Source organism: Panthera pardus, unplaced genomic scaffold, assembly GCF_024362965.1.
Source record: "Panthera pardus isolate Hobbes unplaced genomic scaffold, ASM2436296v1 HiC_scaffold_6, whole genome shotgun sequence".
Classification (NCBI taxonomy): Eukaryota; Metazoa; Chordata; class Mammalia; order Carnivora; family Felidae; genus Panthera; species Panthera pardus.
The window spans coordinates 87,745,337-87,760,020 of NW_026526991.1; the positions used below are offsets into that span (position 1 = coordinate 87,745,337).

The following is a 14,684-nucleotide window of genomic DNA, read 5'->3' on the forward strand; positions in this document are numbered from 1 at the left end:
TGATAGTATTACGTGGGTTACCTTAAGTGAGTTAAAATTCTCAGTATCATTTCCTAATCTTAAAAGTATAGACATATTAAATAATGGTGCCTTATTATAGCACAATGGTACAATTGTGAGAATTACAGAAGACGTATTTTTAAACTCCTGACACATAGTAAGCTTGCAGTTAATATAAATATAAGTCACATAAAATAAATTATTGCTGTTGGAACAAGATGGTACAGATCACCAATTTTCTTCCAAAATCCATCCTGGATTTGTTAAACACTGAAGACCTAAAAATAACAGCAATGCTAAACCCTTGGGGGACAGAGAAGGCAGGGATGTTCCGGTAGAGGAAGAAACTGCCCAGGCTGCCACTGTTAGGGGATATATCAGGAGAGAGCTTCTAAGTTCTTTTCTCCCCCTTTGTGGCAAGCTGGGAAAATGACTGTGTGCAAGTAGTTCCCAGTCCTCTTCCAAGTCACAGAAACCTGTGTATGCACCCAGCATCATGAAGGGAGGATGGGGGCAATATCAGGCAGATATCAGGGGGCAGTATCTGGTGTTGGCAGAGTCTGTTTGGGGTGACAGACAACATCAAGTACAGATAAACCTGTGGAGTTACTGCTTCCTGCCCTATTCCCCACCCCAAGGCCCAGGGCCAGAAGGCTTCACAGGTAATTTCTGTGAATTTTCAATGAATAATCTTATCTAAATAATCTGGTACTGAAAATATAAAAAAGGAGGGAAGCTGCCCGACTCATTTTATGAGGCTAGAATAATCTTGATTTAAAAATTAGGTAAAGAGGGGCGCCTGGGTGGCTCAGTCGGTTAAGTGGCTGACTTCGGCTCAGGTCATGATCTCGCGGTCCGTGAGTTCGAGCCCCGCGTCGGGCTCTGTGCTGACCGCTCAGAGCCTGGAGCCCGTTTCAGATTCTGTGTCTCCCTCTCTCTGACCCTCCCCTGTTCATGCTCTGTCTCTCTCTGTCTCAAAAAAATAAATAAACGTTAAAAAAAATTAAAAAAAAAATTAGGTAAAGACAGTATATGGAAATAAATACCCCCTTTGCTTTTGAATATAGGTTCAGAAATACTTAAAACAATAGCTAACCAAACCTAACTCCTTAAAAAAAATATCTCCAGTTATGCATGTGTAGATCCAGAAGAATAACACTGTCACCCTATGCAAGATGGAAAATCACCTGCATTCTAAGCAGTCAATAACATGTTTATTAAATAAACATTTACTTAGCATGTATTATGTGCAAGTATTGTGTCAAGTGCTAATATTGCTGCTGTTCTCGCCATCAGCTTTCTGATGACCAACTCAGGAGCAAAGGCACCCAGGAAATAAGCCAGCTAGGTCCACATAGGGGATTTTGTAGGACACACAAACATGCTTAAATATTCCTCTTCTTGTAGGCAACTGAGAGGGATAAGTAACAGTATCAGAGCTATCATTACTATCATCCTTCTTCCTTCATCTCTGCATTTTGGACAAACCTCCAACCCCCTCGGTGGTTCCCCCTCCCATCTGGTAAGCCCCTCTGCCTCTCTGACAACACATAAACGCACATGCACACACACCAACACATAATAGGCCCTACCTCATACCCAAAGCCTGTCCATCTCCCTCTTCTGTCTTGATACACTTGTTTTCTCAACTTTCTCCTGATCCCTCAAGCACAGAGTTGAAGCAAACTGGCGTGGAGGGTTGGAGTTATACGTAAAATTCATACATTTTTAGACCTATAGATTTTCAATTTAAAATTCTGTCTATGTGCCGATGGAAAAGTGTTAAAAGAAGAAAAGTGACAATGTAAATATTTTCCCCTTTGGAATATAGCAAATACTGTAATATTTCTGCCTTTCCAGCTTATGCTGCATCACCTCAGGATCTACTTTTGAATTGGTGGGCACATGACATACAGCTCAGCTGAACTGAACTGAACACAGATTGAGCAATATTATTCTCTTACTGCCATTAAATAGTACCTGATCACAGGTATTTCTGAGACATCATACCCATTTCTCCAACTTCAGTAACAAGAATGAGAGGTGTTAGGTAACATATATTTTAGAGATGAAATTCTCCGAAAAGAGAAAAAGCACTCTCAAAAGTAACTTTGAATTTACTAATGAATATCACCTGATGATTTATCTTCTTTACCTGCCAGCATGCCCAATTGAAAAGGACTGTGAACAATATTAAACATTATCTCTCTGTGCAATTGAATATAAACTATACCTTAATCTATCCAAATCTTTACTGAGCAAGTATATATTTGGTATCATATTTCTGTCAGTGAGTTGCGTACACCTATACCTTGTCATATCTACCTAGCTACCCATGTCTATTTTATTTTATCTTTTTTAAAGTTTAGTGTGTGTGTGTATGTGAGAGAGAGAGAGAGAGAGAGAGAGAGAGAGAGAGAGAGAGAACGAGAACTGGGGGGGGGGGACCAGCAGGGGAGGGGCAGAGAGAGAGGGAGACAGAGGATCAAAAGCAGGCTCCACACTGACAATGGAGAGCCCGATGCAGGGCTCGAACCCACAAACTGTGAGATCATGACCTGAACCGAAGTCAGGATACTTAACCGACTGAGCCACCAGTCGCCCCTATTTTTAAATCTAGATTCTTCAAATTTTAATAAGGGTTCTGGGTACAAATTTAAAATATTTTTGGGTACCTGGGTGGCTTAGTCAGTTGAGCATCCAACTCTTGATTTAGGGTCATGATCCAAGGATTGGGGGATCAAGCCCTGTGTGGGGCTCTCCGTTGTCAGTGTGGGAGCCTGCTTGAGATTCTGTCCGCTCCTCTCCCCTCTCATGCTCTCAATCAATCAATCAATCAATCAATAAATGCTTTCACATTTTCCCGCTTCTTTTAAAAATTATTAAGGGTGTACTTAGAAGTCTAATTACAATTTAGTTTCTATTATTTTAGGTGACTGTCATATTAAAGTTAATCTAACCCATTTTAGTTACTCTTGAGTTTTTTCATTTAGGTATGGGTTTATTTAGATAGAGCTATTAGAAACATAGTTCTCCAGGAATATGTATTAAAGTTAAGGACACATAAAACAAATTTTTATGTAGCATAATTATAATTAATAGTAAACAAAGCTTTTAATAAATATCTATATTAGTTGAAATTTACAACACAACCACATGCAAAGAATTACTATTGAAAAGTGATCACCAATCAAGCTAAAACTTTCCTGTGAGAAGATATCAGTGAATTCCCTTTATGGAAAGTGTCTGGGACTCCTAATAGAATAGGCAGGTTTATAATAAACAAATTCTTTTCATATGGAATGAAGAACCCACTCTTTCAGGGAAAAAAATCCATTCACTTGTAAAATAAAAAACTATAAGCATGAATAATAAAATTTAGACTCTGGAAACTTCTTTATACACTTAAATACTAGTCAACTCTCCCTATGATTTAATGACACACTGCCCAGAGAAACGTTAGTAGTTATTATATCAATTTGTACTCCATGGACTTGGCTATCACTGATTATGTTACTAAAATATATTTGGAAATACAGCAATTTGTAAATTTAGTCTGGTGACTAGCTGTTGAAAAATCAGTAACACTTATGTCAATCACTGGCATCAACCAGGGGGAGCCCTGGGAAAATGGTATTAAGAAAGCAAGGCTTATCTTGAGATCCTTTCAACTACCGCTTTTTCATATTTTTCTCTCAATTTCCATGGCCCTATTGGCCAGACCTTCCCAAGGGGACCAGTGTTCTTAAGTTCCTCTTTCCTCTATACCCATTGTCCTGTTTTGCCTGCATTTGGGTCCCATATTCTCCAACAAATCTCATTGTGGATCCAATTCTCTATTCTCTTTTCCTATTACATGCCATTAGCTGTGCATTTTTGTTCCAATCAGATGGCATTTTGAAAAACAATATGTTAATAATGGATCACTAGTTTAATGTACTAGTTTAATGTCTGGAAATACCTGTACTTTATCTGTCTGCATAGAATTTTTATTTAACTTCAGCTCTTTGCAACTAGAAAAAGACATGGGATTCTAAAGTCTAAGGTGTATAAAAGAAAATTTAAAACTTAAAACTTAGAACATGATTTGAACAACACGTTTCTAAGACATGCCTCAACCAATATATGATGTCTATTTCTCTTGTTGTATGCCATTTATTTTCTAAAAGTACCACGTGATTTCTGCACATTTTCACAATTTCTATGACTGGATTTTTGGACATTTTCTTCCATACCATATATTTTGTAGTATTTAGGATGATGTTCAGATGAAACCTGCAATGCTCCATATTGGAAATTTAACATCTTCCCTCTGTTCTATTTTGCATTATTATAAATCACAAACTATCCTCATAATATTTAAAGTTCACAAACATGAACACTTGGTTCACAAAATCTTCCTTTGGTCTTCACATTTGTCTGATTTTAAAGGCTTCTAATAATTTCTTTGCAACCACTTAGGAGTGCCTCTTGTGTATTTTATGAATTATACCATCACCCACCTGTCCCTCAACACCCAGGCAGGTTTTTGTTATATTCAAGAACATCAGGAGTTAATGTTTTAACTCTGCAGATGCCAGAACAAAAGTTGAACTCACCCAATAAAAGGAGTACGTAATAAAATGAGCAATAAATTTAACATTTAATTATTTGTGGGGCACACACTTAATTGTCTTACTAGGTGAAGGCACTATTATAACTCCTTTAGAATTATTACCTCATTTTACCCTCATAACAATCCTACAAAGCAGATATTATGATCCCCATTTTACAGATTGAGAAATGAGGCATGCAGAGGTTAAGTAAGACCCATGGTCTTCCACAGCTGATAAATGTAGGGGCTGGGATTCTGAAACAGGATATTATCTCCTAGTCACTATAGCATGCGGCCACACACTGTGTTTACCATGGGGAATTCTCTGGTAGCTGCTAACAATTCAATATCCCACTACCCACAGCAAATTTGACAGATTTTAAAGTATTATTTCACCAATAACATACTTACAAGGAATTTCCCTGTAACCAATCTCCAAAGCATGAAAATAATTCATAAATTCCCTAACTGGAATTTTGAAAGCTTCAAAGAGGCCCATGTCTTCAAAAAGTCTGTATGATACCTATAAACAGAAGCACAAGCTTTATAAAACATCAAATAATTCATAGCTAGTAGAGACACCTATTGGGAATAATAAGTCAAGTAACTATTGAGGAACTCTGTGTGTCTAGCCCTTGCAGTCCCTGACCACAAGGGGTATTTAATCTGTTTTTAAAGGTGGGGATATGCAACCAAGAAAACAACCAACTCAAACAACAGTATATGCACTGCAGAAACATATCAAGGCAATCAATTGTGTGTGAAATCAACTACTAGGCAACACTACTTCCTAAATTGCTGACTGCAAAGTGCATAACATAAACACTAACAAATGAGAAAAGGCTTTAATTTGACTAATTTTTATTGAAAAAGAAATTCCAGAGGATAAAGGATTCATAGCTGTACCTTAGAGAAGGGGAAAGAATTATGAGAGAGAAAAAGGGTTACCTTGACTAAATGTATAGAGAAACCAATTTATTCTACTGTAGTATAAATACCATCTAAATTATTTTTTCCTCACATGTCTTCTCTTTCTCCTCCAAATATCTATTCTCCTTTCAGTTGCATTCACATCTCTGGCGACTCAAAGTCAGTGAATACCTTTGCATGTAATTGGCATATTTGACAGGCAAATGATGGAGAAAAAAATGATAAAGGCACAGGAGGTAATGGGGAGAGAAATGGTTATTCACATGGCAGAATGGAGGACAGCACCATTTCAAGTGGCCTTACTTCGTATCAAAAGGTACAGAGTTGGTTATAACTCAGGAGACTTTATGAAAGAATTATTCATCATTTTTATTATCTGCATCTCTTCTTAAAATTGTCTTGAAATATTTCTTCCAAAGCTTTGATATATTGTTTCATAAATTTCTATCTTTTGTCATTTGACTTTAAATTTATTTAAACTTATTTAAAGTCAATGACATTCCATTTTGAAGCTTATTTAATTTGAGAGAGAGAGAGAGAGAGAGAGAGAGAGAGAGAGAGAGAGAGAGACAGAGACAGACAGTGGGTGAGAGGGGGAGGAGCAGAGAGAGAGGGAGACAGAGAATCCCAAGCAGGCTCCATGCTGTCAGCGCAGAGCCTGATGAGGGGCTTGAACCCATTTACCATGAGATCTTGACCCGAGCTGCAATCAAGAGTCGGATGCTAAGCCAACTGAGCCACCCAGGTGCCCCTCAATGATATTCCTTTAATTATGTACTCAGTGTTTAACATATGTGTGTGTGTGTGTGTGTGTGTGTGTGTGTGTGTGTGTGTGTGTGTGTATATATATATATATATAAAGGAATTTCTATCTAAAATGAAACAGAAGGATATAAAACAAAAAAATCTCATAGATGTGCTGTCAGAAAAATACAATTTAAAGACAGACTGATTTCCCATAAATGACTGATTTACAAAAAAAGTGGTAACACTGGGATTTTCTTAAGTGATAGGTAGTTGATCAAGAGTTGCCTCGTATCAACCTTGGGAAGTTGTACTTATGGTTTCCAGAGATGTGAACAAGGAATGGTCAGGGTCGGGCTGGTCTCACAAAGTAAACTGACTTGAGCTTTGCTTGTATGACTGCACTGGTTTCGTCTGCTTGAGGAATTTTCAAACCTGGTCCCATTTGTTTTTTATTTTAACAGTCTCTAATTGAACTATCCCCTTTTTACATTTCCTGCCCATAGATAACAGCCCACCCCAAACCCTCAAGGGACTCATGATAGTTTGCTATAGTTTGCATATCCTAAATCGCAGTACGTCTGTTATTCCTGAATAAACTCATCTTTTTGACAATTTTGAGTTTGCCTCAGTTTACTTCTTTAGGCTGGCATAACTAAAAAGGAGGGTTATTCATTCAGCATATATCTATTGAGCCCTTACCACGTTCCAGACAATTTTCTGCATATGAGGCATATATACAGGTAAACAAAACAAAGATCTCTTCCTTCAGGGAGCTTACGGTCTAGCAGGGAAGGGAAGTAAACAGCAGATATAATAAGGTATACACTATGATAAAAAGTAGTAAGTAATATGTAAAAAAAAAAAAAAAGGGGGGGAGCAGGGGTGGAGGACTGAGAATACCAGAGAAGCTATGGAATTTGCTTTTTTAAGTATGGTGGTTAGAGCTGACATATCCAAGGTGACATTTGAGTAAACAATTGAAGGATATGTAGACTGAAGTACACGGATATCTGCGAAAAGAGTTTTTCATACAGAGAAAAAGGCCTGTGCAAAGGCCCTGAGGTATGCTTGCTGTGCTCAAGAAAGAGCAAGAAGGCCAGCATGGCTAAAACAGAATGAATGAGGACAGGAGTAGAATTTATGTTAGTAACAGCAGAGTGGGATTGGGCAGGATGCAATGTTGGGGGTTTGACAGCTAGACTGACCATTATAAGATTTTTACTCTAAGTGAGGTAGGGAAACCCTGGAAGAGATTAGAGCAGGGAAGTAACTTTATTTGACTTATGTTTTAAAAGCATCACCATAGCTGCTGTTGGAAACAGATTATACCCTAGGTACATCAACTTCTATATGCTTTTCTCCACTCTGAATGGCAAGTACATTGAAGTTTTACCCTTTTTGTTTGGAACATAACATCCACACCTCCTCTCTTTAAAAATGCAACAGAAAGTGAAGTTAAGGTTTCTGTAATATTTCAAGCTGTTTTTTTTTTTTTTAAGTTAGCTCCTCTTTACTACTGCTTTAGTCTGTATATGAGTTCTTGCTTATAAATACCTAAAGGACTTAACTATGCATGTTACTTCAGGGACCTGTCCGAGATCACACAGCTGACATTTTCAGAACCAAAATTCAAGCCAAGCCTTTTTTGGCTCCAAATTTTGTGCTCTAAACTGTGTTAGATCCTACCACTGGTATGTGAAAAGCAATGTTTTTAAGATTGCAAATAACTAAAGTTTCCCATTACTCTCTTAAACATTTGAAAGATGAATTGAAAAAATTAAGACAACAGGATATCTTAGAGTATGGTTTTAAAATAGGAGAATTTTCACTAAGATGCCATTACAAATCAACCACTAATAATTTAAACTACAAATAAAGATTCCATTAACCAGGTAAATACTGGTAACTGGAAAAAGCAAGCACTCTTCTGAAATCTGAACCATGCCCTTTTAAATTTGTTAAAGTAAATATGATAGTCATCAAAAAGGCAGTCAGTATATTGAGACTGAAAAGTCATTTCCATTGCACATATGTCTCTTTAAAAATCTTTGAAGTGAGATTTTTTCTGTGTAGTTTCAGCCAAAAGGTGATTTCTCGAAATGTTCAAGTTAATTCATTTCAGCTGTCCCAAAAGTCTTACTAGGGTAAAAAAAAAAAATATGCCTTTCACACAGTGAAAATTTCATGATTTTGTGCTTATAAACTCCAATCAAAGAAAAAAAATCCCATAAAGTTCTACTCAGCAAGACAAATAAAACTGCATTTTCTCAAAGTTCAATGTTTTGTAAACCGGAAAGAAAAAATAGTGACGTACTAAGGATCATGTAGTTATGTATTTATTTTTGAAAGATGACTGGAAAAAAAAAAAAAACATTAGTGAATTTTACTGCAATCTAATTGTTCATTACATCTAATTTTTCCATTGTGTACTCCTATCCAGGACTCTTACAAAACATTTTGTGGCAAAGCTGGTCAAGGGTCATATTCCCACCCCTTGTTCCCAGAAATTAAAGGGGAGCTAGGTACTTGGAACAGTATTTGCTATACTGTCACTGTAGCTAAGAAACCAACTGCTACAATAACCATTTTCCCACTGGCTCAAGCTCTCTGTTCCCAGTTTGAAGACAGAATAAGTGAATGTTTTATGAGGGGCTGAGAAACAGCTGAAGGTAAACAAGTCAATAGTATGGATTTCCTGTGGCACCTGAGTGGCTCAGTCATTTGAGCATCTGACTTTTGATTTCAGAGCAGGTCAGGTCATGATCTGATCTCATGGTTCCTGAGTTCGAGCCCCAGGCTCTGTACCAACAGTGCGGAACCTGGTTGGGATCCTCCCCCCCCCCCCCCTCTCTGCCCCTCCCCTGCTCGCGCTCTCACTGTCTCTCTGAAAATGAATAAATAAACTTAAAAAAATAAATATGGATTTCAAATCACAGGTCCGATATTTACTATATAACTAGATGAATGGGATATGCTGTTTTAAGCCTTGGTTTCCTCTTCTGAGAAACAAATTAAACAGAATACCTGCATCAATGTTACTGAGAGGATTAAATTGCAGAGCTTGGGGGAGTCTGTGACATACGTATCAAATACCAAACAATGTGAAAATGTTCTCTTCACAGGAAACACACTGCAGTGAAAGGGAAAGCAGAGTTCGGGGCCCACTGCCATCGCCTCTTGCTGTACCATTCCAGGGGTATTTCCAGGTAAGATCCTTCCCTCAGAGGTGCAGTCTGCAAGGGGGTTCAGAAAGTGGGATACAAAATCTCCCAGGAGGAGTCCCGAGCTGTGAGGTGAAGGTGGACTGGATAAAAACAGCTGCCCTTAAAGCTGTCTTCACGATCACCTAGCATAAAAGAGGTTGCTTAGCACTGAGGAGAAGGAAAGAGAGGAGAAAATGGGCCCACTAACTCCTAGGAAAGGTGCAAGGGTTGTCACCCTAGGCCTCACAGTGTTCATGGTTAGAAGACAGTTTAGCAGAGGCAACTACATGGTACACAGACCATATAATTATTTTGACCTTCATAAGCCATCAATCATTTTAGCACACTTTTCTGCGTAGGAAGTTGAATTGCCATTATTTTGACACATATCTAACTTCCCTACTAGTCCCTTTAAGGCACAGACCTACTTTTCCTTCTTGAAGACTAGCCTAGTACTTTGCATTTGTGGATCTGAAAAACAGAGGAAAGGCCCCTCTATCATCTTCCTTCAAACCTTCAGGGATCAGGAATCCTCACCCAGAAACTCCACACTTAAGATACTTGTTGAGAAGTCTGAAGAAAGCCTGTCTCTGATGCATGGGGTAGAAAATCAGTATGACACGTGATTTCTCTTCTAGTGTTTTCCAGGGAAATGTTGGTGGCTCCAAAAATCTGGGTCTTGAATTCTACGTCTCATATTAATTTGGTGGTCCTTAGCATCTCTGCTGTGCTATTTAGTCAATCTATGAGAACACACTTGAAGCATTTTACATAAGCTGATAAATATTATTGTATTAGCCCCTTTCATTGAGGGTGTGTTCTGAGAGGTGTTTGATAACAGAACAATTCCAGTGTTTTGTTTTGTTTTTTTCATTTATTGAGATCATACTCAAATTCTTAATTTCTGTGTTTTCTTTCTCCTTCAAGGACACAAATTTATATATTTTTTAATGTGGAAAGTCTTGAAAGTCGTCTAGCTTAAGGAAAATATACAAAAAGTCTTGTTAACTAGCAATAGTTCATAGTCTATTTCTTGTGATACTTAATGGTGTCTTCTATATTAGAACAGAGAACTCTGATATGTTTCTCACAGCAATGGAAGGAAATGTGTTTCTGCACAATTTTAGGTCTTTTGGTAAGACCTAAACACTGAAATATTAAAAAAAAATTAAAAACTAGTCATTGGAAAAAATTATAGACAATAAATTACTATTTATTATTAGGTAGCTTTCTTATCTTGAGGGCTTGTATCAAGTAGCAATAGTTCATAGTCTATTTCTTGTGATACTTAATGGTGTCTTCTATATTAGAACAGAGAACTCTGATATGTTTCTCACAGCAATGGAAGGAAACGTGTTTCTGCACAATATCTTACTTTTTGGTAAGACCTAAACACTGAAATATTAAAAAAAATTAAAAAATAGTCATTGGAAAAAAATTATAGACAATAAATTACTATTTATTATTAGGTAGCTTTCTTATCTTGAGGGCTTGTATCGCCTTTTATTTCTTTTGTCCCTGTTCCTCTCCCCTCTGTCTTAAAAACTACATATTTTAATTGTACATTATGGTATTCACTCACTTGAAATTCCAACTTCTTTTGTTGACCCACTACCAAGGAATCTACAGAATGTGAGGTACTAAAACTTCCTTTCTCCACCTGAAGTCTACCACCAGTGTCAAGCATGTACAGAGCTTTAACCAACCATGGAGTTTTGTTTTTTTTTTTTCCTACATTTAAAGTCGCACGTATGAATGCATTCCTTACCTGGCTGAGAATACGGCCACATTTTCTTCCTATTTTTTCCACCAAATCAAAAATCGGAAAATTCCAAGTATTTAGCTGCTCCATAATTGAGTCCAAGTTATCCATGACAAGAGGTTCAGGAGCAAGAACTGGTTTGTCCTATAATGAAGAAGAAAATATTTTAAGAACATGTAATTTTTTTCTACGAAGCAATTTGCACTTTGTTCAACAACTGAGTTTACAAAAATAAATGACTTAAAACTTCAGGGTGAATGAATGATCTTAAAAAAAAAAAAAAAGCAAGGTGAATAAGACATTGGTCCCAAAGTAAGGAGAGAAGGTCCTAACGCTGTTTCATACCATGAATTTTGCGTATTAGGTGCCTGCCTATTGCTGGTTCATATATGCCACAGAAAAAAATGGATGTTTCTTTCCTAATAGAACTGCTTTTCACCTACTATGGGATTCTTCAATAAAGACTAAAGGACTTTAGGATGCTCTGAAATTGTATATAAATTTATCTCTTTAGAAGTATATGTAAATTTTTCTGGGAGGGTTCCTGGTTTATATTGGACTTTCAAGAGAAACCCATGATGGGGGAGGAGTCAATCACCCCCTACTCGGCCAAATTTATATTATTGTTTCAAAATCAGCATTAATCCTATGATAACTGCCACATTTTTCACTATTTTTATTTAATTCATGTGATGTATGGTTTATAAAGAAACCCGCACTAAAGAAATGTAAAGACATTTTACAATATGTTCTAAATGAGGATATTCTTAAGAGTACATTTACCAAAAGGTAAAAATAAAAAATGATAGTGAGGATTAGGAAACATGCAAATTACATTATCTGACAATCTCTTTAAATTAAAAGTATAAATGGTAACTCAGGTAAAATAAAAATGATAATAGCAACAATGGATAATTACATGACAGTGAACTATTTTCTACTATTTGCTGCCTCCCCAAGATTAATCAGACTCAAATGTATGCTTTTATCTTCTTTAAAAGGATCTCTATAAACACCCCAAATCAGTCATCATTAAAGGATATTTTAACGGGTAGCAAGTGTCAGTATAAATCTAGCTTAATACAATAAGGAAAATAAATATTGGCATGCTTTCTAAATAAAGGAAGTGCTAGGAAAAAGTAGCAGAAGCCCTAAGACAACTAACATATTTCACTTTTACTGATGTTTATAAAATATTTTTTATTGGATGAAATAATTTTTTTTCTATGCACTTTTACATTTACATTTTTAGATTCTAGGATTAAACACCTGTAGTCACTTGTGGACATGAATATTTATGGTTTTAATCACTAAATAATAGAATCATTAAGAGACTGATATACTTGCATAAGGAAAACATATACTGACACACATAGGTATGGCTATAACACATGTGTGCTCCAAAAGAGATACATCTGTAAATCTAACGACTCAGGGGTCTGTTTCTAAGTCAATTTCTGTAACAGAAATTGACAATCTCTCAAGTAAATGAATGAGCGCAGTGATGTGGGGCTACCAGGAATATCATGGTCTCAGACGTGTAGGTGCCACAAGCCGAAGCTTTCCTTAGAGGCTCTCTCGGGCACTCGGTCTCATCTTCATTCTGTACAATATCACTGCTATCGCTGTTGTTATTGGTTTCATAATCAGAGGTAACTTGAGTAGTGTCATCTGCAATTACAAGAGAACAGATTAGGATGAAACCTGCAAATGGAAAAAGGGGTCCTATGTGAGCGCATATTCCTAAGCGAGTAGGGAAATAACTGCTTTCATGAGCTGACACGCCAAGAAGGTGAGATCATGAAGTGGAGAAAAGTACACATTTTTTAACCCAAGAAAATAGACAGAATTATGACCTGTGGTTTATATTACGCTCAGTTATTCCTCAGTAATAATATGTAGATCAGCAGTTTATACTTTTTACAAATCTTATAACATTATGTTCCTTTTTCCTTTATGCATCCGCCAACACATTAAACCAGCAAGTAGCTGACAAAACACTAACTCCAGAATGGGCACATGGTAGAAGTTAGCTGATAGCTGAGAACAAGGTGGTGTCTGTGGGACATGGCACAGTAGCATGTGCTGAAGGACTGGGGACATCTTGTGTGTCCAATCTCCATAGGAAGCTGTGGCTTTCCTCCTTAGATGCCTCCTTCCACTGTCTCCCATTTCAATCAGCACTAAACTATGCTAACCAGAGGCCCAATCAGGTAAGGTGTAGAGTCTGTAGAACATGCTTCTGGGGCAAAGACCTCGAAAGAACCTTCTCATGGCTGAACAAGTGCCTGAATGAAGTTTACTGTGTGAGTGGCCATGTGCTGGACAGCACTGAAAGCACCTTATTTGTACTAACGCCTTTAAACCTACACAATCCTGAGGCGGGTTTTACAGCACATCACTGCATTACTCATATCCTTACTTTGCAGAAAGGAAATGGAGGCACAGAAGGGATAAGTAAATGGCTTAAGGCACACAGCTGGTAAATTTTGCCGCATGACTTTGAACCCATGAAATCTGACCCAACGTCCTATATTCTTTACTTTTGATAAAGCCTAGCTTTTTTTTTTCTTTTATGGTTATTGCTAAGATCCCTATGGAATCTTTGCTTTCTCCTAAGTCACAAATATATCTTCCTCTGTTTTCTTTCAGAACCTTTATTGTTTTAGCTTTTACATTTAGGTCTATGCTCCACCTCAGGACCATGTTTCATATGGTGTGCAGTAGGGGGTGAAATTCATTTTTTTCCAACCCTCTTGGAATGCTCTGGCATCTTTGTTGAAAATTCAGTGATGGTGTAGACACGGGTCTAATTTGGGGCTTTCTGATCTATTCCATTTGACCTATTTGCTGATCCTTATTCCTGCACCACACTATCTTGATTACTATAGTTTAAGTCTTGAAGTCAGGTAAAGTATTTCCTCTTTGTTCTCCCTTCTCAGATGTGGATATTCTAGTATTGTTGTATGCCGTCATACCTTTACTATCTAATTTTTCTGAAGTTGTTAGCGAATAATGGCTTTTGTTAGGTAGACTATTGCAATCAGGGGTATCTTATAAGACTTTTCCAAGGACCTGTCTTTCTTCCATCTTTCTCATGAAGTTTGTTCTATGTTAGAATGAGACACAGCATGAAAATACAATCGACAAGTTTCAATCTCAGAATTTGTAGAAAAAATGAAGAACACTCAAAGGCCATAGCTCTACATGAGGCCACAAAGGAGATAAGAAACTACTACCCATATTCTATCAGACTCAGTAGAGTCAAAGAATATCAGGGACATAAGGAGGGGATATTCTGAGTCTTCAGAATGCTACAATATCACAGAGAATTCTCCTTTTGAATTTTTCTTGCCTGTGTCCCTTGACCTATCTGCTGAAGCAGATAATCACAAACCATTCTTGCATACCTTTATCACCCTAAACTCTGTAGTTCAGAGAAGCCATT

The 14,684-nt window shown here is 37.2% G+C and overlaps 1 protein-coding gene across 2 annotated transcripts in view; it reads right to left on the reverse strand.

The window, feature by feature from the left end:
- Positions 1 to 14,684, reverse strand: part of PDE3A (phosphodiesterase 3A) — a 327,497-nt gene that overhangs the window by 24,813 nt on the left and 288,000 nt on the right. For both annotated transcript variants that reach the window (XM_019452142.2, XM_019452141.2), the window contains 3 exons: positions 12,753 to 12,907; positions 11,243 to 11,380; positions 5,006 to 5,117 (listed from right to left, as the gene is read on the reverse strand). In XM_019452142.2, the coding sequence (XP_019307687.2) occupies positions 5,006 to 5,117; positions 11,243 to 11,380; positions 12,753 to 12,907 (405 nt within the window). The remainder of the gene's footprint in view (positions 1 to 5,005; positions 5,118 to 11,242; positions 11,381 to 12,752; positions 12,908 to 14,684) is intronic.